General features: G+C 39.3%; 1 protein-coding gene across 2 annotated transcripts in view; it reads right to left on the bottom strand.

Annotated features, from left to right (window-relative positions):
- LOC308391386 (leucine-rich repeat transmembrane neuronal protein 4) overlaps positions 1-26,045 on the bottom strand; it is a gene marked incomplete at its 3' end in the record, with an annotated part of 105,257 nt that extends 79,212 nt beyond the window's left edge. Inside the window, exons 1-2 of one of the 2 annotated variants that reach the window (XM_080874010.1) lie at positions 25,920-26,045; positions 17,245-18,806 (exon numbers count right to left, since the gene is read on the bottom strand). In XM_080874010.1, the coding sequence (XP_080730136.1) occupies positions 17,245-18,806; positions 25,920-25,923 (1,566 nt within the window). In that variant the 5' untranslated portion in view covers positions 25,924-26,045. Of the gene's footprint in view, positions 1-17,238; positions 18,807-25,919 lie in introns of those variants that run through there. The other variant, XM_080874011.1, reaches the window with a different exon arrangement.
- Positions 26,046-26,452: the final 407 nt, after the last annotated feature.

The raw sequence follows: 26,452 nt of genomic DNA on the forward strand, positions 1-26,452 counted from the left end.
GCTGTGCCTGAGTGACCGAGCCCCAGGCCGAGAGGCCGGGGGCACCCCACCTCCAAAGGGGCCCGAGCGAGCCCCAGGTCCCAGGCCCCGACAAGCGGCCGCCAAGGAGTGAGCCGGTGTGTACCCGGACGCCCACCCCCAGACACAAAGAACCACCAACACACCGACACCTGAGGGAGTCCGCCACCGGCAGGGGAAGTGGTGGTGGGTGGAGATAGGCCTCCAAACCTTGGAGGGCCTGAGGTGTCCCCAGAGAGGTGGCGTCTGATACCCAACCTGACATATAGACACAGACATACAGGCACACACAGACACAAACATCCATTCCCACCCTCATGCTCTCATATGCACTCACTCCACACTCAACCAACGTGGAGACAGACATAAAGAGACGCTGTACACACAATCACACTCCCCAAGCGTACTCTACAAACCGGGTCTAGGTACCCTTGCCCCTGGAGGGGGGAATTGCACCCAGACCCAGAAAAATGTGGAAAACACAACTGTGTTTTCCACATTTTTCCTAAAGAGGGATCACCCTATCCACTGACGAAACTACACCCGGTATACAGCATAATATTTCTAAATTAGACATGTTAAACTACATTGTTGAAAATGTTCATATCAGTAATAAACCTTTTTGTTTCCACTTTAAATTTAAAGAAAGATTGTGTCATCCAAAATAAGCTGCAGGATTTTAAATCTAATCTGAAAAGGAAGTTCATAGCAAAATGTCAGCCAAAGCCTCATCTAATATGGTGACTAAGGTTTATATATATATACACTCAACAAAAATATAAACGCAACACCTTTGTTACTGCTCCCATTCCCCATGGGATGGACGTAGAGACCTAAAATTCATTCCAGATACACAATATAACCATCCCTCCCAAACAGTGGTCACAAATCAGTCCAAATGTGTGGTAGTGGGCACATCTGCTATATTGAGATAATCCATCCCACCTCACAGGTGTGCCACATCAGGATGCTGATCTGACATCATGAGTAGTGCACAGGTGTACCTCAGACTGCCCACAACAAAAGGCCACCCTGGAATGTGCAGTTTTGTCTCACAGCAAAATGCCACAGATGCCACAAGCAATGAGGGAGCGTGCAATTGGCATGCTGACAGCAGGAATGTCAACCAGATCTGTCGCCCGTGCATTGAATGTTCATTTCTCAACCATAAGCCGTCTCCACAGGCGTTTCAGAGAATATGGCAGCACATCCAACCGGCCTCACAACCGCAGACCTCGTGTAACCACACCAGCCCAGGACCTCCACATCCAGCAGGTTCACCTCCAAGATCGTCTGAGACCAGCCACCCAGACAGCTGCTGGAACAATTGGTTTGCACAACCAAACAATTTCTGCACAAACTGTCAGAAACCGTCTCAGGGACGCTCAACTGCATGCCCGTCGTCCTCATCGGGGTCTTGACCTGACTCCAGCTCGTCGCCGTAACAGACTTGTGTGGGCAAATGCTCACATTCGATGGCGTCTGGCACGTTGGAGAGGTGTGCGCTTCACGGATGAATCATGGTTCACATTGTTCAGGGCAGATGGCAGCTGAGAATGTCCCAGTTCTTGCATGGCCAGCATACTCACCGGACATGTCACCCATTGAGCATGTTCGGGATGTGCTTGACCGGCGCATACGACAGCGTGTACCAGTTCCCACGAATATCCAACAACCTCGCACAGCCATTGAAGTGGAGTGGACCAACATTCCACAGGCCACAATTGACAATCTGATAGACTCCATGCGACGATGTGTTGCACTGCATGAGGCAAATGGTGGTCACACCAGATACTGACCGGTTCTGGGTCCCCAGACCCCCAATAGCGCAAAAAACTGCACATTCCAGGGTGGCCTTTTGTTGTGGGCAGTCTGAGGTACACTTGTGCACTACTCATGATGTCAGATCAGCATCCTGATGTGGCACACCTGTGAGGTGGGATGGATTATCTCAATATAGCAGATGTGCCCACTACCACACATTTGGACTGATTTGTGACCACTGTTTGGGAGGGATGGTTATATTGTGTATCTGGAATGAATTTTAGGTCTCTACGTCCATCCCATGGGGAATGGGAGCAGTAACAAAGGTGTTGCGTTTATATTTTTGTTGAGTGTATATATATATATATATATATATATATATATATATATATATATATATATATATATATATATATAGATAGATAGATAGATAGATAGATAGATAGATAGATAGATAGATAGATAGAGATATAAATGCACATTTGTGTGTATACTCCTTTGAGAATGACGAGAAAGAGGGATGGTTTGGGGGAATAACGATTAAAGACATGGAGAGAGTGAGAAAGTAAAAACTGGCAAGTGGTGGAAGTGCCGCAGGGATGCAAGATGACCTTGATACACAAATAGTCCATCTTTACTTGTGAAAAAAGGGAATTTGATGAAAATCCCTTAAGATATGTATCACCTTATGGTCCACTGTTAGTGAGGTAGTTCTGTTTCAGGTAATTTTCACCTTTAAATCAATCGTTTTTTCATGTGTTTTCTTTTGAACCTGATGGAAATGTGGGAACGGAACTGACTATGACACATGTGCACTATTAACAAAAACCTCATTAACTTGAACTTGAATTGCTTTTAGGAGTAGAGTACAGTGTATAGTAAGTTGTGAAGCAAAACTGAGAGACAGTTGAAGGGACTGATGTCTCTTTATAGCTACTGCATACCATATCTGGTTCTAATCATTTCAGCAAACAGATTTTTTTTCCCACTCATCCAGCAGAAAGAGCTCAATAGTAGCATAGATATGGATATGATAATTTGTTCAACCTGTTTTAAATTGAATATATTGAGCACAGTTTTAAGATTGCGTTTAGTTTCCACAAACTCCTGTGTAAAATATTTGCCTCTTGCCAGTTGTATATTCTTCAATAACTATAGTCTCCAGTGTTTAATTCTTAAATGTGGACAGGTGGTGTACAATTGGAAGGCAAAAATGAATGATAAGAGAAATTGTACTAAGAATAACAACAACAACAACAACAACACCAATAATAATAATAATACAACTAATAATAATAATAATAATGTTACGGCCCTAGCAGGGCCTCTCTCTCTCCTGAGGGTGCCTGTGTGGGCGTGTCCCACTACCTCCTGCCTGAGGTGCCACCTTTCCCTCCTGTACAGCTGACTCCCATCAGCAATTAAGGGTATTTAAGCCCAGAGCAGGGTGAGCTCTGGGCCAGAGTGCCATTTTGTGTGTTCCCAGCTAGTGAGCTGAGTGTCTTGTGGTGTTCCCAGCTAGTGAGCTGCGCTTTCCTTTTGACTTTTTGCCTTACTGACCGACGCCTGAGTTTTGTTTGTTTCTTTTATGGTGATAACGGCTTGTCCGTCTCCTTTAGTTGAATTACTTCAATAAAACTGTTTTATTTAACTGTTTTGCCTCCCTGACTCCTTTTTCTGACCCGGTCACTTTTGTTACTTCCCCCTCCCCGCCTAGACCCCTCAGGGGAACGTAACAAATAATAAAGCCAAGAAGAAGAATAAGACAAAAAAAACTCTAGTCAATTGCTTAAAAACAGGAACATTTCCAGTTTTATCAAATCAAAAAAATCCAGTTAATCGATTACTGGTGCTTTGTTAATGAAGAATATGGTAAATCAAAATGACCAAAATAAATAGTTTAAAGTTGTTTTAGGTTAATTAGATACATCAATGTATGAATTTTGTTTTGTTGGTAAAAACAAAAACAGATAACATAATTATACAGCTCATTATAAAACCAGCATAGTGCATGAGAATGTCAACAGTTAGTCTTGATCAGTATTCACAGCACAGTCATTTTGAATGGTCATTGCCACTAGTGGAATAACTGCCTCATTATTCTGGGCACAGAGCGAGTGGGCTGGTTTTCGTTGCCCAGCGTCATTAAAGTCAGCCTCTTTGGTTACAGTTACTGCCATATTCAATTTTCCAACCAAGCTGGAGGGATGCATCCAGTGCTTCTCTGTGCCAGTGTTTGCAGATTAGGGTTGTGATCTGCAAGCAGGAGGTGCATCGTTTGGGCCATTGTCCCAGTCATCCAGTGACCACCTGCATTGTGAGGCACTACATACAGTACATCAGTACATAAAGGTGTGCAGGCAATCTCTGCTGCATACAGCTGTCAATTTGTATGGTCCTCTAGTGGCGACACAGGCAACAGCAGAGACAACCATAGCTTTGCCTAAGCTGCACTCTGCAGCACCATGTGTTTGCTTATCACCTCGGAACATACTGCCATTCGATGAAGCCTAAAAATATGGTAAAACAGACAGACCAAGAGACAGCAGGAGAAAGTGACAGAGAAATGTAGATGCTGCAAAAAGAATAGACAGCTTATGAGGAAAAAAAGAAAAGCAAAGGAGGAAAGGAAGCATCAGAAGATTGGTAAGTGCGTCATGGATGGGAGAGGGACTAATTAAGGAAGGCTGGATTAATTAGGCTTCCAGTCTGCCTCCCTCTCATACTCCCACCGAGCTTCATGCCAGCTCAGGCCCCAAACCAACTCCCAAAAGCAAGGCCTTGTATTGTTCCACAGATTTCCCATTCATTCAAGGGAATGTGTGTTTTCACTGTCAGTAAAGACCACCATGGGGCTTAAAAATACCCTGGATATGTGGTACATTACACTAAGCACATAAAAAAAGGACAGAAATAATCTCTCATTAATTTTACTTGCATATCTACATAAAATGTGTTGGAAGCCACATTTGGTTACCTTAAATTTCAGACGAGACAACATATCTTAATTAAGCCCCCAGACACACACACCTAGGGACTAAAGGTTGCTAAGAAAAAAAATGTCCTCCCTGACTGATTGGCAAGTGGCTGCTGGAGGTTGAAAGTTGCTAGGTGAAATTGGAAAGAGGGTACTGCACCAAAAACAACCTCCTTGTGATTGCTTTGGCCACTAGGGGATTGCCACATTCAACTATAGTTTACATGGAAGAAATCGAAAATATATAGCATTTGCCTTCAAAATAAAAGTCGTGCCTCACAACTGCAGCAAATAGTGGTTTTTATTGCTCTTTTCACACTTTCACTACTGTTCAGGGAGCATTTGGTGTGTGTTTGCATAAACATCACCATCCTCTATGCAAACTGTAGGCAACACTGGCAATCTGTTAGTGACCAAAGTAACTGCAAGGAAGTGTTTTGTGTATGACTGTATAAGAGCTTGTGATAAATTTCACCTTGTAACTGCAAGCAATCTCTAGCAACCATTTGGTGAATGCACATTTTTCCCAAGTGATTTGTGTTTGCGAGGAGGTCACTGACCACTGGCTTGTGGAAGTGGGCCCAAAAGGATGTGTCCTGTAATTTGCAACTATACCACATTTTTAATATTTGTATTAATATTAATGTTGTATGAATAACATATCTAATAATACTATTTGTATATTTTATATGTATTTATATTTTTACACTCTTTAGAGATTTAATATCTTTGGAGGTTCTCTTTAATCACCCTTTAATCATCATCTAATAACATATCTGCAGTAGGTGGCACTCATAGGGATCATTCTTTCTGTGGAAGAAGAGTCATATGATCTTGACCAGTAACTGACCAGTCATATGACCAGTCATATGAACAATTAATTTTTAAATAATTGGATGCAGCTCAGAGAATAAAAAACTAAAACAGTTTCTTAAAGATTAATTCAATTAAATTCTTGATTAAAATCCATAAGATTCTCCCGTGTGTTAAGATAGAGTTGTGATATGATAATTCTGTTAATTTCTGTTAAGGTATTACTAGTCAGTTGTTGCGAACTTTTTCATGTGACCAAGCTTGCACATATATAGTTAACCCAGGATTTCCCAATCTATGTTTCACACAGATGCATGTTCTTGCACACAGATTATAGTGAGCCTTTGTAGCCTAGTGCCACCCAATACCAATGACATTCCCTTAAACTTCACAAGGCCAGTTCCACAAGGAGATATGGAGCTCCTGCTTCATGTGTCCTCTTTTTTTTAATTAGCACATGTTCTTGTTGCATGCAGAACATACAAAGGTTCATTAATTTCTCCCAAGATAAACACACATACAAACACATTTCCTTCTGTTCTTAAGAGATTTAGCTATACTGCATAATACAGTATATTATAGATTATGTGTTGTTTTATCACCCCTTTGGAGATATGCGTTGAGTTCACATGCTCTATTTGAAGTGGACAAAAAGCAGACTCACAAATAGATAGAAGTCTTTACATGGCTACTGGTCCTAAGAGAACTTTCGCATGTTGTGCCCATCTTTTTTCTTCTCCCATTCACCTATTTGGCACATTGAATTAATTTAACACCTGCTACTCATGATATTGAACTAATGTACAAAGTGCTAAAAGTAAGCACAAAGTTCACTATCCAAAGTCAATGTGAAAATCATAGGTGTGACGGGTGTGTGTGTGTGTCTCTCAGTGTACGTGTGTTCGCAGCAATACATCTCTTGATGTTACCCCTAAATTCCAAACTCCTTGATGTTGATGACAGAGAAACCCTCTCCAAGCCAGAATGTAATTAAAATCTGCCTTTAGCTTTCCTTCACATCACATCCTTGGCTCCTTCTAGGATGGAATATGATGGGATGAATATTTATTGTGGGTCTTGTCTCTGAAGGGCTGCATGGAGAGGCTTGAGTAAAACAAAGTAGGGAAAAAAGCTGGTTTTGCCATTTCTGGCCTGATTGACGCTCCAGCTTGCAGCAAGTAATTCATTCTTAGAGGGAGGCACAAGTACCCCACTCCTTCTCCCAGCACAAGTTTATGATAATCCTAATAAATTATGATACGCTGCACAGACATTAAAAACTGTGATTGGCACTAAATCAAACACGCTGTGCCTCTCAGGTCAGAGAGAGCTGAGTTAGTGTGTGTGTGTGCCCTGCTCCCCCTTCCAACTATCAATTTTCCTATGTCCTTAAATCCTACATCACTCCTAGTCCACCTACCAATTTCTCTCTCTTCTCTCTTTTTGTCTAGTCCTGTCTTTGGCTCGACTTGTAATTTCCATTGCTTTTCTATGCCCTTTCAGTAGCACACCTTTCTTTGCAGCTGACTTGATAAATCTAGGTGACAGTGTAAAATGTTCCACTGGAAAAGAAAAAAAAGTCTGAGAAATAGAGTACGGCCCTCAGTACCCTGGGAGTGTGTGTTATTGTACCTTCTTCGTATTTGTCATGATTCCCTGCACTGCTCTGTATGTACCTTTATCCTTTCTGCAGCTGATTTAATTCATGGTTGAATGGATAACCAGATTGACACTCACTACTTTAATCTTAGTCAAACACTCATGTGCACTCTGCAGATTATTCTACCTTCATCAGCTATAGCGGTCATAGGTCCAAAACATCAATTTGTTGACGCAAATCTGGTTAGCCTGATGTTGATTACTGCCCTGTGCTGGCCCTTATTATGAGGAAATTGAAAAAAAAATCTCCCACCTGCCTTGATTAAAAAGAGTGAGCAAAAAAAAAAAAAAATTGCTTAACTGTCTAATTTGCAGGTATTTCATCACTAGAAAAAATGTGGGAATGTAAAATTTCATTAGTATTGGTCAAGTACACAACTACTTTTGTAATGGTTCCCTCCTCCGAAAATAGCACTGCTAAAAGTTGATTATGTCACAAGCGAGAAGCTGATCAGACAGATAGTTGGATTTAGATTTATATACTGTATATAGTATGCATAAGTTCAATAAGGAAGAGAATCACTCATCTGCTTGCTTTCCTGGGTGTTCAGCTGCTTTTCTGTTGTTTACATGACTACCGCTTTCCCACGCTGTCAATTATAATACTGACATCATTACAAGCCTCAGTCTTCATCATCACCAACACCAGCCTAAATATGTTAATTTCTCTACCTCGATAAATCATGTTCAATTCTTCCAAGTGATCTCGCGGATGCCATTATCTACTACAGACACATAGCCTAGGTGGATTTTTCTAATCATCATCATCATCATCAACATCACCATCATCTTTACCTGTGATCATTATAACATTTGAATTGATATTTGAATACAGGCTGGGGCGATGGTTCCTAAGTAGCGTTAGCAGCTTCATGGCACAATCAATCTTTAACATATTCATTGTTGGTTTTGTCAATAAGGTGCTTTTATTACCGTGCTAATGTGATCGATAAGAGGGACCATTATATTTTACAGTCCTGCTGTTTACTGCTGAACATGACCTCAAACTACATGACATTTCATATGTTGACCATGCTGTACTGTAACGAAGCTTTTGGATGGACTTTGTGTAATGGGAGCAATGTTCTCTCGTTGTCATTTGTTTTTCATAAATGCCTTGATTTGAATTGGGACCTATTAAATCTCCCTATTAAAGACAAGAGGCAAAGCAGTGCAAAGAATTACATATCAGTAGGTGGGAGTCAGTAGCCTACACTGGGAAAGAGAAATACATATTAGCATGTGCACTATTGAAAAATTTGGATAAAAACTCCTGATTTCATCTGGGGCTCCTAAATTGCTAAAACTGGTACTGGATGACACTCTTTTTGTGTTTACATGATTTTCTTTACTGCTTAGAAATTTGGGGTAAGAATACAAAAGTGAAGCTGTTCAAGAACAGAAGTGCTCACTCATGAGAGGTGGACATTTTCATGCAGTAGAAGACTACTTGATTCAGGATTAAGCAGTAAGACCACAGTGTGGGATGCTGGAGGATGACAGAGACAGGTAATTAACTAAAAATAATATGTGCTTGACACAGCAGAGAAAAGGTTTTTAAAAGGAAATAGGAGACACAACAGAATGAAACTTCAGAGAATAGCATAGATGAAGGTTACTTTTGTATGTCGACATGAGTGGATGCAACACATGCAGGCAGCCTTCTCAACCACCTACATACTGGAGAAGGATCAGACTTGAAAGGGAGAAGAAATTTCATTAGATTTCCACATCACTATATTTCAGCCACCCACACCCCTTCATGTACATTTTTTTATGTAATGTACAGCATAAAAAAAGCAGCAGTACATCACAGAAGCATCAGGAATTTGATGTCTGATTGCTTTTGCTACCTTGTTACATTTTTGATGGTGTGGTGCAACAGGTAGAAATGGAATTGCACTTACATGTGCACATGCCCTTTGATTTAAATTATGCATGTAACATGATTTGAGTGAACTGAATTTAAAAATGACAAAAAGTTAAATGTTCAAGTGTTCAATTTTTTTATGTATTTATTTGTTTGTTTGTTTATTTTGATTTATTTATTTATTCATTTATTTATTTGGGGGGGGGGGGGTGATCATCATTAAGCAATCATTTGAATCCTATATAAACAATGTTTAGTTAGTCTTTTGGTGAGAATATTGTCCTAATAATTGTAGTCACTTTAGCATTATTTACACCATCTCTCTACGTCTCTCTAATTGCACCCAATTTTTCCAAACTGCTTATCTAATTTAGGGTTGTGAGTGGGGGTGCTGGAGTCTGTCCCAGCTGCCTCAGGGCAAAAGGCAGGGTACATCCTGGACAGGTTTCAAGTCAATCTGAGCCAACACAGAGAGAGACAATCATTCACGCTTACATTCACACGTGGTCATCCATCCATCCATGTATGGTCACTTTAGAATAGCCAGTTAACCATGTATGTCTCTACACTATGGGAGAAGGCCTGCATAGTCAGAAAGAACATAAAATCATTTCAATCTCAGTTAAACAAAAAATATAAAAAAAATCCAACTTTGCAATGCAAATTCTGTTCCAAAGTGCCCTTTAATATAATAAGAACATGGCCACTTTCCTAAGTGCATTGAAAGTTTGACATGGTCACATGGGGTTAGGTTGGGTCTTGTACTGGACTTACTTTATTATCTTCAAAAAAAGAAAGAAAAGTTTAGAGCCATCACTGATCAGAGGATGGACAGCTGTCGGTGGACAAAGGCCTGTGTGTCTTTGTGGACACGCGCCTGCCAATCTAGCTGTCAGGTCTGGATGACTGCCTGATTTCTCTGGCTTTCTAACTGCTTCTCCTGTCTGCCTGTCGATTGCTCCATCATGCTGAATGTTCTTCTCTGCCAGGTTCACTTGCCCACCTGTCTTACTCCACTTCAACTCAGAGAGCCTGCCTGTTCTTTTTGCCTGTTGAACTTGCTGGACTTTAATACTGTCATCACTAGAGAAAGCAGTGGAGAGACAAGATGTTTGGTTACAATAGCTTTACCCCATCCTTGGTTGCTGGTTGAAACTATTGGGATGAATATTCTTACCACATCCATTCAAACTGACTAATGAGCTTATGTTTCATTGCATTGCTCATAGGTAGGTATAAAAGCACTACACAACAATACAAATATTTACTAAGAAGTACAACAAAAATACCCAGAAAGACACTGACATTTAATGGATGCACAGACCTGTGTGATTTGTTTTATACTCTTACTGCAATATGCTCTCAACCCACACCACACTAAAAAGATAAAGTTTCTACCCTCTCTTTTTATTATAGCAATTAGTTAATTGGGATGAACTGTAATAGCATATAACAACTCTTTCAAGAAGTATGGAATTGAGACTTTTGTTTCTTGAAAGATGCAGTTTTAATTCCAAGTAATATTCTTGACACCAGGTCCCAAGAAACCTATTAACACAAACTATATAACTGACTTTGGAAAGCTAAAATATTTTCATCTGACAGCAACGTTATGCTACGATGACGGCCTAATTATATTTGACTTATTGTCAATTCATTAAATAGGACATCTTTTTCCACCAAGAGCGAACTAGCCTGCATAACCTCTGCAGAAGTGCTTGTTTGAATGTACAGTGTTTTGAAGAAGAAAAGGAAAGAAAAGAAAAGAAAAGAAAAGAAAAGAAAGTAATTAAATATGCCTATCACAGAGTTGGCTTGGATGCTTTTTATTTCTTCATTTTAAAGCATTTTGAGCCTGAACAGATGTTCCACTGCTGGTACTTAGTGGTCTACTTACATGCAGATCCATGGATGAGTCATCTTCATTTTCATATTACCTGACCCTAACTGATTTACAAAAAAAAAAACAGAAAAAAAATTTTGAATTGAATTGCTAACAGGCAAAGTGGTTTGGGGTTTTGGGGCAGTTCAACCTAACTGAAAATGATACTATTGATTTGAATTTTAGATACTTTTTTTTTGCTTGTTTTTTGTTTTTTACAAGTTGTTTGTATAGTGAAATCCCAAAATAAGTGTAACTACAATATCTCACTTCTTTCAGTCCTATACTGTATCTGAGTGCTGAATGAAGATTCACGTACTCTGATAATAGTGAAACAGCTTGCCCTATGTTTACGAAACACACAGAAGAATCTAAAAATACTCATTAGGCCTGATGGACAAAATCAGCTACTAATATCATTATGTTTAATATGCTATGCAAAGCCACAGAAATCACCAGAATCTGATTGAGAAGAAATATACCCTATAGCAAAGTGATCAAATTGGCTGTAAGGTTATGTCATACTATAATACATACCAGTGTGATGGTTAGTAGATAGGAGTTTAACTGTATAGAGTCAAGCTAATGATTGATTGATCTTGTTAATGTAGAGGTCTTAGAAACTACAGCATGAAATGGTTCAAACGGGTAAATATGGAAAAAGGGAGAAAAAGTGTTTTCAAAGCGTTTTACAATATTATAAATACAATTTATAATATTATGTTAATTGCTGCATTTCTGTAGCAACTGAACTGTTTCTTTAATATGAATAGTTATCGACATTGCATGTTTTGGGCTAAGAAACAGTATGTGCATGTATTGGATAATAGTTACAAACTTTAGAAACAATTTTTTAAATTGATGTAACTGAAAATAAACATTGGTAATTTTGGGATGTGATATTACTTGTTCTCTTCTAAGTAAATTGGCTGGACTTTATAAAGCAGGCCATTTTTCAACCACAGCGGAGTGAGGTGATGGTGTGGGGGATGGTGGCGTCAATAGCAGAGGAGCTGGTAAAACATGCAAGAGACTACTGTAAAACAAATGAGCTCTGCTATGATAAATGGCTTTGAAAGTGAACAGACCAGTAGGAGGAAAATAATAATAATTGCCGTGCAAGAGGGCACAGAGCAAGTACATCAGATCCAAATTGTAAAAGATTTTTTGATGAGTTTCACAAAAAGAAGAAAAGATAACAAAGGCAATGTATCAGGAAGCTTAGCATTAATGATGCACTTGGGTTGCTTTGTAAAAATTGTGAGGAAAAGAAAAGTGGCTTGCCTCTTTTCCAGGTAATGTAATTGCTGTATTGGTGATCTAACACCCTCATTAAGCATGGATCAAACAGCAGCGGAGAAAGCAGCAGCATGGAACCAGAGTGTGAAACAGACAGGATTAGTGGATGAGAGAGATGTTCTCTCACGCGCAGTGCATGTTTGAAGTCTCCCACATGGCTAATTGTAGACTGAAGACACTAGCATTGAGAAGTTCAGCCTCCCCACTGAATCACAGATAGCTCACTTGCCCTTGGCTAGCCTCCCAGTGTTTGTGTTGATTTTTTTCTGAGCAATTAACAATCTGACACCATGACCTCGGACTGACAAGAGAGGGAAAGAAAACAGGGAAGGTACTTCTTCCATTTCAGTGCAGGATCTATTAGGACTTTAACCTCTGAAATGTTGACATATTCTAAAGAAAAAAGACATTTAATTTTGCAGCTTTTTAGTATGCTCTTTAAGACCCAAATATTCCACAGGAAACCAGCTATAAAAATATTATAACCATATTACAGTGATTATTATAAAGTTCGAGAATCCAGTGCATATAATTAACATGTGTCTACTATTGATTTAACTCTCAGTTAATCCTATATAATTGGCTACAGATGTTAGATAGTTGCCCTGTAAGAGGCTGAGGACTTGTCCAGGGTGTACTCCAAGTTTAGGCCAATGACAGCTGGTATAGGCTCCAGCCCCCTGTAACCCTAAATTGAAAAGCAGCTAAAAAATGATTGAATGATGGATATGGTTGTGCTTCACTATTCCTCAGGTCTGGACTATATTTTTTTTGTTTGGTTGTTTGGTTGTTTGGTTGGATTTTTTTGTACTTTATCACAGTTGTTGTATGAATTATGATGTGTTCTTAATGACTAAATGGATGTCAGATTATTAATTTTCTTTTACTTAACCGATTGTTTAAAACAACTGATAATAATTATTAATAAATAGATTTTAAATATTTTCAAAAGAAGTAAATATCATAGTAGATAAAGTAAAGAAGTAGATATCATATAATTTTTTTAATTTGTATTTTTTTTAATTGTCAAATATGTCTGGGCAAAACAGAATAGTAATGCAGTGACAATCAGCCAGGGTGACATTATAGTAAGTGGGTGACTGTAGTTTGGAAAAGGTCACTAGAAGTATCAGAAGAAGGGATGAGGAGGGTGAGTCAAAAGGGCATGTAGCACTCCTGCTAGCAGGAATTAGTTTCAGAAATTGCTAAGAAAGGTAACGCATGAGGTGTGCTGGTGGTATAATCAAAATCTGTATCTAAGAACAACTTTGTGTACCGTGCAAAAAATGTACATATATGTTGTTTATTTGTGATTTTCGATGGGTCAGCAATGCAGAAAAAACTGGCCAGATCTTGATTGAAGTTAAAAGGCAATCATGTTAGACACTAAAAGAAGAGTGAGCCACTGCCAAGGTTAGTGCTGCCATGGACGTAATCCATCACGTATGGTCTGTAAACCTATTGGTTTGGAGATGCCATACTCATGATGACTACTAAATATGATAAGCTACCAGTGAATCTGATGGAGAACCCTGGAATACAATGCATGATACTATATAATACTATACTCAAACAGTAGTGACTTCGCAATCACGCCCTAAACCAGGGGTGTCGAACTCCAGGCCTCGAGGGCCGGTGTCCTGCAGGTTTTAGATATCACCCTACACAGCAAATTCAAAAGTGTTAAATGTTTTGGTGTTAATAGTCTTCTTGCAAAAGTAGAGTTAATTTTACTCTAAGCAGAGTCACATTCTTTTAATGTAACTCTGAGGTGTAAAATGATAGTAGTTAAAATCGAGTGTTAAAAATGAGTGTTTCTCTGTCAAATCTGGAGGTGTTACAATGGAAACATTAACTCTTGACCTCTTAACTCTGAACTCCTACAGGGGCTATGACACCAACAGAGTAAATTCACAGACTCCGCCCCCAGCACGGCTCCAATCGAAGCTGAAGTGAAGCCGTTTCAGAACATTTTGCTCTACATATTTGAGTTGTTTGCCATGCTTGGTAAGTCATTTTTTCAAAGATTGTTTCAATTATTATTATGAGCTTTTACTTCTGTGGCTCTTTGGAGTTGAGACAAAGCTGTGTGAAAGGCATTAGCCATGTTGCTCGGTGATAGCATAATATTCTGTTTTAGCTAGCTGAAAGGTATTGTTTGCGGGCAAATACCACAGCGCTGAAAAAAAGCTTGCATGGAGTTCGACACCTGTGCCCTAAACCATACTGTGCTTCATCCTCTATTCTGTTTTACAAAATAAACACACTGCGTTAATGAATACCATACTCATCTGGGAATTTTTACTTAAATGATCAATCAAGTGAGAAGTACATAGAATGATAGCATGGAACTCTAATAGAGTAATATGATATCGAACCTCTTATTAGCACTTTAAGGCACTTTCATATTGATTTTTTTATGTTAAGACATTATCCATTTTTATATACATTCTCAGAGTGCAGCTAGAATGGAGGTGCTCAAAGTATGTTGGAAAAATGCTGTTGCACCATCTTCAGGCAATTCACTAAAAAAGCTCCTAAGCTCCAATTCGTGTCAAGTGGACCTGGAAAATGATAAAGGACAATCATGTGAAGAGGTCCTTGGTTACTATATAGTGATGGAATAGAATCAACTATATAACAGAAATGTTAAGAATAAAACAGGAGGAATAAGGAATGCCCCCACACAGGAAGGATGAACAGACATGAATTGCTATATCCTCAAGCCAGAAAAGAGGAATTGAGGCTGCAAGGTGGGCAGAGTGCAGCTGTGCTGCTGTGTTCTGACAAGTGATTTATGTCTATGCAAAGGCAACGAAATGTAGAAACAAGATTGGAGCACATTCTGAGATGAACTTAGGACTTTGTGGATGGCTGACTGATAGTTTCTGTCTCCACTTAACAATGTTCTAAGATAGCCCAAATAGATAAGGCTGAAGGGAAGGCATTTTAAGTATAGCTTAAAATTGTTTAAACAAACAGTTCAAAATATTTTAAGGAATATAGCTGCAGCTAAAAAAGCTGAAAAAGCCTGAGGCCAAAATGGTATAATTTGACAGTAACTATTCCCTATAGGTGTGGCAAGTTAATTAGGAGAGTCTAGAATGCCGCAGCAATAGGCACTGACTAAGGTTTGAATGGAATATAATTAAATAAATGCACCAGTAAACACTGGAAATTATCACAACAAGGAGTCTATACTGTTACATATGCTACCTCTTCACATACCCAGCTTGAATGAGATATTTATCTGCATGTTCTAAATCAATTTTTATTGAACAATTTTGACATATAGTTAATATTTTTTTAAGTAACTACTATTTAAATTACACAAAGCAGCAACAATAAAACCAAACTACATGAGATCCAAAACAACTCTATAATAAATGTTAACTCTTTAAACTGAGTATTTCAGTTTGGGTTGAAACCGCAAAATAATGCAATTCAAATAAATAAATGTAATAAGATATAATAAATTAAAAAATAATCAGGTCAAAGTCAATATAAATCAGGATTATAGAATGAAATGTGTCAAGGGGAGGTCAGGGACAGCAACAACATGGCAGCTGCTCTTCTTGTAATCAAACCACCGAGAACTACTTGCAAGAATTACATGTTACCAAGTGACCTGCATCCAGGGAAGCCAGATAATCAGTAAAATAAATGAAAAGAATGTGGATGTTCAAGTCCATTTACTCAAAGTTGAAAACTCTGTATAGAGTTATTAAATCAGACACAACCTGCAACCCACTGAGTAAAAATATATTTCAATGGAAGTGCCAAGAAAAAGAAAAAAAGGGCTAATAATGTCACAGCGTAAAGAATTAAGCTATCTCCTGCACAAGATCACCCTGACACCCATCCTTAACCATATGTTAAAAATGCCCTGGTTAAACAGTCTTTAAAAATACTGCATATTTCAAAGGAAGCTTTGCTTCTGAAGAGAAATAAAAAAAAGTTTAACCAAGAATGATACCATGTGTTAGGTACTCAAGAGTGTTGAAGCTACAAGCAAAAGGAGACAACCAGCATTCCCATACTATTATAGTCTGTAAATACTGTTTTTAAGAAATTCACTTGCCTGTGTAAAAGAAAATTCAAAGGATTCTCACTCCTGTTGGAACTATCAAAGGCTGGTTTTTTGTGTGTGTGTGTTTGTGTGTGTGTTTGCATGTGTCATTTTTTTTTCATTGCCTGTGTTAACTGAAGTGTGAAGTATGCATATGGTTTATGCATGACTAATCAATTAAGCAAGGGAGTAAACAAGTGAGTAACTTCAACAACAACTCAATAAGAAAGGAAGGTGGAAAACAGAAGTTCTCTTTGGGGACAATAAGATTAAGTATTTTCTACCAACTTCTCAAGTCATACAAAAATGTGAAGTCACCAACTCAAGGAAAGCTCTCTTCAGTGACAAGAGTCTCTATTAGCATTCACACCCGGTGTCCATAAGTGAATCTTCCCACCATTCAGCTATTCTCTATTCACAATGCTTCTCATCAAAAACCGAATAATGGTAGAGCAAACACACAAAGCAGAAAGTCTGTGATATGCAAGCAAACAACTATCTAAATATGTACAAATGTCTAACCACAAACAGCGTAGCTTAATCTCAAGATTACGAGGAACAGGGTATGTAATCAGTCTCATTTATCTGTATTTCTGTACCATTCTGTGGCAAAACAAACATTTGCACCTCAGCAGAGATTATGGCTTAAGCAAATACACAAACAACCATGTGAAAGCAAGAGATATCTTCTTATACACACAGTGATGCTGAAGCCATCTCTTTTCATTCAGTAATATTCCATGGGAATACAGTATTTACCAAACCTACTGGGTAAGGTTAAGTAATCAAGTACAAGACTAATTTTTATTAAAGCAATGCAAATAATTACCTCTGGTCGCATCATTGTGGACCGAGTTTTATTTTAGGAGTAGTGGCGGTGGTGTGGGTCATACCTCGCATTCTCGAGAGCCTGAAATGGTATAGGTGCAGGGTCCGGTCCCATTGACAAGCACATCCATGGCCTCAGAATTGGTGGGCTTGTAGTCCACATAGTACTCCTGCAGGGGAGAGCTCAGTGTGCGCTCCGTCTCTCTAGTTTTCTTGCGACGTTTGCGAGCTGCTGCCGAATGCTCCTGCAGTTGCTTGACACTGCTAGGATAGCGCTTCCATGATACATATATTACTAACAGGATCATCGCAACAGAAAGAAAAAGGGCAACACTTCCAGCCACAATCTTGTGGAAAGACACAGGCTCCAAGTCTTGCTCTGGGGGTAGTGCTACAGGTGGAGTAACTGCTGAAGATGTAGGACCCCTAAGAGATCCCTCACCTCTCTTTCCAGAATCAGTGGGTGAAGCAAGGATAGCTGGGCGATGCTCAGTTTGGGCAGGGACACTAGATGGGTTTGGAGGAATACTCACTGTAAGTGGTGTTGCTTGGTTTGATTTACAAACACCAAAAGCTTCAACTGCATCCATCACTTTTTCACCCTGGGCTTTCTTCGGGGAGGCGCAAATCATGGTGGTTTCCTTTGCCCCTCTAAAGTTTCTCAACCAGGCCACCAATGGGCAGATGGCAGGGCCACAATCCCATACATTCCCAGCTAAGCTAATCATAGTCAAAGAGATCCAGGCATCAACTACCTCCTGGGAAACATTGGTCAGCTTGTTGGAATCCAAGTTGAGTGTTTGCAGATTGGGTAAGCATTGGTAAACTGCAGCATCTACTTCTGTCAGCTCATTCCCCGACAGATCCAGTTTCTGGATGGAGACCCAGGTCCAGGTCAGGCCCTGGTTCATAGAGCGAATCCGATTCCACTGCAGGTAAAGAGCCCGCAGATTGTAGAGGCGAGGAAAGTGAGAAAAATTGATCTTTGAGAACTGGTTATGCTCCAGATGCAGCTCAGTGAGTTTGACCAGGCCAGAAAATGCATTTCGAGTGATACTGCGCAGACGGTTGTAGCCCAAATCTAGGAACTCGAGATTTCTGCAATCTTGGAACAGACGCATTGGAATAATTTTAAGAGAGTTTGAGCGTATGTGAAGGCTGAGAAGCTTCCGTAGGCCCTGGAATTGTCCAGGTTGCAAGGCTTGCAGTTTATTATACGAAAGGTCCAAATTACGCAAATTAGGGACAGGGTGGAATGTGGTGTTGTGGAGTGATGTGATCTTATTGGAACTCAGGATCAGTTCTTTAAGTCTGCGGACCCCCTGGAAGGCCATTGCATCCACAGATGCAATGTAATTATGGTCCAAATAGAGCCAGATGAGGTGGTTGAGTCCTACAAACTGGCCTGCACGAAGACTGGCGAGGCTGTTGTATCGTAAAGAAAGGCCCTCACAGCCTCCTGAGAGGTTCTTGGGGACATCACGAAAGGCGCTTGACTCACAGTAAACAATTTTTCCATCACAGCGACAACTCTTGGGGCACTGGCGCTCACTTAGAGATGGATTTGCTGCCAGCCACACCTGCATCAGGAGTTGGACCACTAGCCAGCGGCGCCGCAGAGCAGAGCCTATAGTGAGGGAAGGGAGAGGGATAAAACAAAATGGAAAAGAAAAAAGAAAAAAAGAAGGGGGGGGGTTATAAAGAAAAGATTTAATACAAATTCAAAAACATTTAAGCCATATTTTTTAATTAATTTTATAAACAAATACATTTTTTTTTGTATGAGTGAACAGAAAATGGATTTATTCACACCCAGACAAGGCTTTTTACCCACAAACAGGGGCCACAATCTTAGCAGTTTTAGCAGCAACTTCTGATGAAGTGTCCTCAGGTAAACATCGAGTGCTGTACCTGCACTTATACATTTGGATGACTATTTTTACTTATGAAGTCAGTATACTAATACAAAAACTGAACTTTTTGACCTCCATAATAAACACAGGAATTGTTGTGGATGCATCTGAAGGAAAAGTCCCTCACAGTACAGCAAACATATTTGAAAAGCTTAAAACCAACTTCACCAAACAAGAAAGTCAGGACAAAGCATAAGTGCTGTTAAGGATGAAGGATCCATTTTCTTAGTCACTCATCTGATTTACAATTATGCAAAAACAACCTCAGATGAACAATTACACTAAATGTTATTTCTTTAAAAGCCTAAATGCTGTGCAGACTACATGCAGTGGGGAAAAGTATGCTCTTACTGCTTCCATAGATTTCAAGAGGGTAAATTGCTGCCACATGCTACTAATCGGCAACACTTGATTACTTGATATGCATTGTAATTTTCCTACCAAATATGTGCATAGCTGATAAAAAATGTGCAAGTTTGGGGTTTACGAATTTTGCCTACGGACATTACAATATGCAGACTGGAGGAACCCGACCACTGACTTTTGGATTAGTGGATATTCGACTCAACCCTTTAACCTTCTCCAATGATGTAGGAAATATTTTCGTAGCACATTTTGGGCCCATTACTACCAGTTATTTATCACGTAAATGCCACAGCTTGCCTGTGTATTGTTGCTGACCGTGTACATTCGTTTATGGCTGCAATTTTCTATCATCTACTGACTACTTGCAGCTTAATAGTGTGGACCATGTCATGACCAAAAGTCATTTCACTTCAATGGCTGACAGTGAGTTAAATGGATTTCAATGGCCTTTCCAATCAGCAAATTATAATCCAGTAGAATACACCTTTTGGGTGTGGTACAATAGGAGATTCAGGGCTGAATGTGGATGTGCAAATCTGGATTTTATGATACAACAATATCACCGTGGTACACAATCTCAAATCAACAATTATTTTAATGGACCCCCACCTTGCATCATCGTGTTCCTAGACAACTGAATAGAGGATGCATATCTTTGCAATATGCTGGTTTTAGAACAGCAGCACCTTCCTAACAAAGCACCATAATTTATGAGCTATAAGGGAATAGCAATCTATTTTCAGGATTATTATCTTAGCTTTTACTATGAGATTAAAATCTGAAAAACACATAGAGAAGAGAAAAGGAAAAAATGTAACCTTTCAACCAAAGAATAATTTAAGAATGCACTGCCTTAAAATCTACTTTTGTTAGGGATTCCATCATCAATAAGTGATATAAAGAAATGTTATTTACTTATATAGCAAAGTTGACATCAGTTAGTTTTGATGTCATTGCCTCTGCAAGTTTACAGTGAATACCCACTGAAAATCAATGTTGAGAGAAGAAACTTTACACAATCATATCTTTATCTGCATTTATATTCCATTGTCCTATAAGCAGTCATTGTACTAAATGCAGGAACAGATAAGTCATGAAAGGGAGCCCGCAAAGAACAAATTAACATTCAAGAGCTTATGGTTGTGTATGCAATCCTGGAGGCATTTCAATTTAAACTCCAGACATTTCATTTTTAACCAAACAGTGCAGTACAGATTTTGTGTGAATCATCACTTCTGCTTTCCACAGGTCCAAATATAAAAATCTGAATAAACTCCATGGGAACACACAGCTCACCTCGGGTGTAGAAAACAACCACCTGAAATCCAAATGTATGGGTGGAGAATGTCATGGCCCGCATGTGAATGATGCATAGAATTGTTAGTTTTTAAAGAGTCGGGTGTTGTGAATGCACAGAATTCTTGGTTTTGGGGTTACATTTTTTGTTTTAAAAACTAGTTCAAAAGTGAAAAAAAGGATTAAGTCCCTGTGATATCACTCCTTGTTCTGTGATGTGACCGAGTTCTTTCCAGTACAAACATTCCCCTTTACAGAGCCAATAATGATCTGTTGTTAAGATACATTGATTTTCTCTTTGGGGAGGTAGTATGAGGGAATTCACTTCTTTGTGTTACTCAAGGCAAGATCATCAAGTGTGGACTTGATAACAATTATCACAATGAAAGAGGTTATTATGTCAAAACGGAAGTTGTGGGTGGTTTTAAAATGTAGAATATGTCTATATGGCAGAGATATGTTAAAACATGGAAGACTTTGGGGATAGCTTTGGTGTGTTGGTGATTTAAATTTTGTAGGGGTGTTTTTTGTAATCATAACTGGATTTGTCATAAATGAGTGCCTGACATAAAGTGGCTGAGAGGCATCATGTAGCATATGGTATCTAACATAGCTATTTTGCTCTTTGCCAAGCATCTGCCGATCCCATATGGGTATGGTATGTGTATTTGTCTGTGTCTAAGAGTGTGATGGATAGAGACACACTTATTGTTTGTTTTCAGAAGAATCTTTCATCGTTTCTTACAGATGGAGGGAACCATAGAACACTGCAGATAATTTGTGCTGGCTATTGATTATACTAGCACATACATCAATCATGTTTCTTCATCTTGGATCTTACTATTGTGATATTTAAACATAAATATTGCAGAGAGAGAAAGACGATGATCACAATATGCAGTATTTCTAAATGCAGACGATTTGGTTTTCGCTTCAACATTTGTGAATGCAACTTTCATTTGTCATTACTGTCATGCCTCAGAGGCAAACAGAAAAAAAGACTGGTAAAGTAAATAGACAAGTACTGATGTACAAGAATACTCATGTGTGATGTTTCATGTGCATTCAAAGGTATTTTAATAGACAACACTTTAGACTCGGAGGTTATTGAATCTATGTTTTCTAAATTTTGCATTTAAGCATAAAGAAGCAACCCCCACTGTTTTCCTCTCTCGTGTGCATAATATGTTTACTTTATTAGAAGAGTCATCTCTTAAAGACTAAAGCTGCCTCACACAACACCCTTTTCCCCTTACTGACACTGTATGTGGTTTAATGAGAGCTCTATGCTCTAATGCCTCTGTAAGTCATCTCCTTCCCCACTACTCATCTAATCATATTCACAAAGGAGCACAAGTCACCCGTTCAGGTGTCACTCAAAGGATTGGTGTTTCTTTTACATCTAACCTGATGTTCCCCTCAATATTACTGTTCTTCTGCTGCATCAAGATGAACAATTTCTCCTTTATATTCCATTGTGTTTAAAATATGCTGGTTTCACATGCCCTTGAACCCTCAGCACCATAAGAATGTATTTATAATGTGCCATCCATTTTATGTATGTGGTCAAAATCATCCTCTCAGCTCTTCTCACTTCCCTGCTTGATTTCCATTTTCACTTCCTAGCCATGTTTTCTTTTCTTTTTTTTTCTTGCTTGTGTTGAGAGTCACCATTTATGATGAACATTGTTCTTGGACAGAGTTTATTGTTCTTTATAATATATAGATCTGCGCTTGTCATTTTTCTCCATCACTCTGGGCAGTTTTATCTCAAAATCTAATGGAGATGGATATGTCGCAGTTAAAGTTTGTCCAAAGGCATGTGTGTAATGCTTACTTATGTAGCAGACAGCCCTGCTGTCCTCAGCACGAGAAGATAGCTATTTCTGCCTCTCAACCCTAACACATAGAGAGAGTAAGTGCACTTTACTGCTGACCTAAAATAAAACCAAATGTAGCTTAATAACTTGGCAAATGGACTCACTAACTGGTGCACTTTGAGTGCACACAAGTGGTTCATTGCTATTTGCTGCCTGTCATTGACAAAACTGCAACCAGACTAAGTTTTGACTGTGCACAGAGACTGGGGAGTAGCCTAAAACATAAGGAAGGACGTCCCCAAATCAGCCTAAGCCATCCTATTAGTCTCCAATTATCTTTGAGATGATAGCAAGGCCTGCCAAGTTGGACTCATTTTAACAGTTGTTGGAAAACATTGTGTCCTTGTAAGCCTGCCTTGTGTTTGTTAGAAACCAAGTAGAAAAGCACTGGGGGGAGTATCGTCAAGAATACCGTGTGCAAACAAGCACACATAGATATGCGTATATACTGAGACAAATAGACCAAAAGAGAGAGAGAGAGAAGGAGAAAGAGAGAGAGAGAAACAATGTTTTGTTTTTGCCCCTTGTCTGATTCCTGATTTCCCTTGGTGGCAATAGTTCCATGAAGGTAGTCAGAGAATAAGTAATCAGTGCACTCTACTCACTGCAGTGCAGTGGAATAAGTCTCTGGCCATATCAAATTCCTCTCCGAACTCCCTAAAGTGCTTTTCATTATGGTTACTGTAACAACACAACAGATTGCTGCAAGTAACGGCATGTAACCAAAATTCTTGTGGTTGCAGTGATATTTTGAGGGCAGCAAAAACTAGTAATACAATTTCTGTATTAAGTTCAATACAAATTTGCCTCTAGCCTCATATAACACTGTGCTTTCTATCATCTTTTATGTCATCTTAACATAGCTTGTATAGCTTAATTGACAACCAAAGAAGGAAAAAAAAAAACCCCAAAAAAACCAAGCTCCACACATCATATTTTCAACCCATTACTCCAGTAAGGTTCCTTAACATGCTTGTTATTTGTTACTATTAACCTAATCCAGCAGTAGAAAATATACCTTTTTGCACTAATTTAGCTTCCTTAATATCATCTATAATAGTTCTTTGTTCTCTGTTTGATGTACCTTGGAGAACTTAGCTCTGTAGACTTCCATTCTCACATCAAAACATTTTTTTCTCTCTTTTCCAGTTGAAACGATGTGCAGCAGCTGTTTTAAGTGCCATCTTCATAAACAATCAGACTGAACCACATGGGGTCTGTAACTTTCTTTTCATTTCTGTTTCAAATTTGGCTTGTGAAACAAAACAATCATGGCTGACTTTGTGTGACAATTGTCTACAGTTCTAAGCACAAGAACTATCTCAAGCTGTAGTCAACCAATGCCTACCATAAACAGGTATTGATATTGATACTAGATGTCAGATCAAAAGTCCATTCTGGCATTGAATTTTTTCCTTTTTCCTTTTTAAAGAACTGCTGCCCTCAAGGGCCTGTTTAGCCTCTCTGTTTACCTGGTTCACCTGAAGTGCATAGGTCCAACAAATGGCATCTGTTGCTACACTAGATTACTACTTGGAACTTGAAATCATAGACTAAAATATTACACAAACTAACAGCTAAACAATTGTATTTCTTGTTTATAAGGACAGCTGTCTTTTTTTCTTTTTTTTTCTTTTTGTTAATGGAACTCTAGATAACCATATGCAAAAGGTTATCTAGAGCTCCTTAACCTATCTTAAACCCATGCAATTCCATCTCAAGCGGTGGCTTTTAGCTGTCCCTACCCCACTGTTCCCTTTCCAAAAGTAGATCTCTAATGAGATGGTCCATGAAACATAAGTACATTGCATGCTGTTAATGAAGAGCATCCCAGTCAGCTAGACTGGTGGATGAGTGAGACTACAGCGCCATGCAATCATCAAATAATAGTGGGCAAAAGCATGCTATGTGGTTGACACTTTGTACAAGAATTTCTGAATTTCTGAAATTCATTATTAAATGAACAAAAAAGGAAATAAAACAGATTTATTCAATTAGTACATCAGTACATCTAATGCACAATGCCTCTGAGCTCCTGCAGCCTTTGTGTGCTCTTGTAGAATATATCGATGTGGTGCAGTACCCTACTGTGGGTTGATATATCATGTGGACTCACAATTAATGGAACAGCCTCACCAGTAATCTTTTTCATCTGTATGTTAGTTAAGAATATGGACTTTGCCTGCTTCCGATAATAACATCAGACAGAGGAAATGCACTAATGGCATTTGAGGAATTGTAGTGGGGTGGAAAAGAATGCAAAAATCTAACTGTTAAATTCCAAGAAATGGACAAATGGAATAGGAAAGAGTGGGTGGTGGGTATGGTTTATGAGCTTGTAACTGTGCGCAGGCGTAAGGGGAAAAAGAACAGGGAAAATGGTAAATTCTAATCAGAAGTGAGAACAAGATGCAGAAACATATATGACTGTGCCTTAGTGAAGAGGGGGAGACAACTCTCTCTCTCTCTCTCTCTCTCTCTCTCTCTCTCTCTCACACACACACACACACACACACACACACACACACACACACACACACACACACACACTCAAATACATAGTAGGCTACTGATACATAGACATACAGCCATATGCCCAATTTGGAGATTCCCTCTTCATGGCAGGTTCACAATACCGGTTATCTGAATGGTTTGCAAGGAAAAGTCAGCAAGACCGGATGGACTCTGATTAGAAGAGTTTTGGGGAACAGTGACTGCGACTGGACAATGGGCTCCATGCATACAGATCAGACAAAAATGATTATGCAGGACCACGCTTTATAAAGTTGACTGTCTTCCAACATTTAGCGTGATTAGCATTCCGGTCCATGTCAATGAGCCAGCCACTCTAACTAGTAAGGAAAACAATGGACAGTCATCACTTGGGCAAACATGTTTAATTACTTTGTTCTGATTACTGCACCGAATCTGTTATCGTACAGTGTTGAAAAATACGAATTAACTATTATTAGTCTGTAATAAGCCACACCGTCAGGAAATGGAGGAAAAGCACACTGCAGCTCTGCGACTAACAGGCAACAGCACGGGTTTCAACCACATTCCACAAGCTTCACGAACCACTTAATGAACGGCACCATAACGCTTATTGGATGTTAACACGCTGCATTTGAAAAGGCATGCGTTTTTAAACATCAGATTCAGAGCAGGTTTATTCCGGAATAAAAGAAGAAGATAATTGTGGTCTGTATTAAGAGGAAGGAGAAAAATGAGTGTATTTCACATTAACTTACGCTATCGAAAGGATTGAGGCATAAACAAACTTACCCATATCCGCTTATCTGTTAGCTCCAGCCTACAGGTTTTAACGGCTTCTAGTGCGCGACATCCGAGTCCGCATGACGCGCTCTCCACAGTCAGGTATCGTTCTAATCCACTAGCCCTGTCTCTCCGCGCAGCCGCCGATTCCAAAGCGCACCTGCCCTTTACTCTCCCGGACCTGGGTGCACTATCCGGTTTAGTTCTGCATCTCTAACCGTGCAAATCAGCCGGGGCGAATGTCATTTACTTCCAACTCCGAAATAAAGGGATAAAAATCCGGGTTCAGAATTCCTTATCCATCCCTTCGCTGCAAAGGATCACTCTCTTTTTCAAGTAACAGCCAGAAAGAGTACTGCATTAGGTGCAGATAATAGCGAAGCCACATCCGAGTAAGTCATGTCAGTCTTACACATGCAGATTTTGCGAATATCCAGGTAAAAAAAACAAACAAAAAAACTTCACAATTATAGTGACGGTGTGCAAAAAAAATGAGTATAATGTTCCAGTAGACTCAGCCAGCCCCCAGATTCCTAATAAAC

Source organism: Rhamphochromis sp. 'chilingali', assembly GCF_963969265.1.
Source record: "Rhamphochromis sp. 'chilingali' genome assembly, chromosome: 2".
In the NCBI taxonomy this organism is placed as follows: Eukaryota; Metazoa; Chordata; class Actinopteri; order Cichliformes; family Cichlidae; genus Rhamphochromis; species Rhamphochromis sp. 'chilingali'.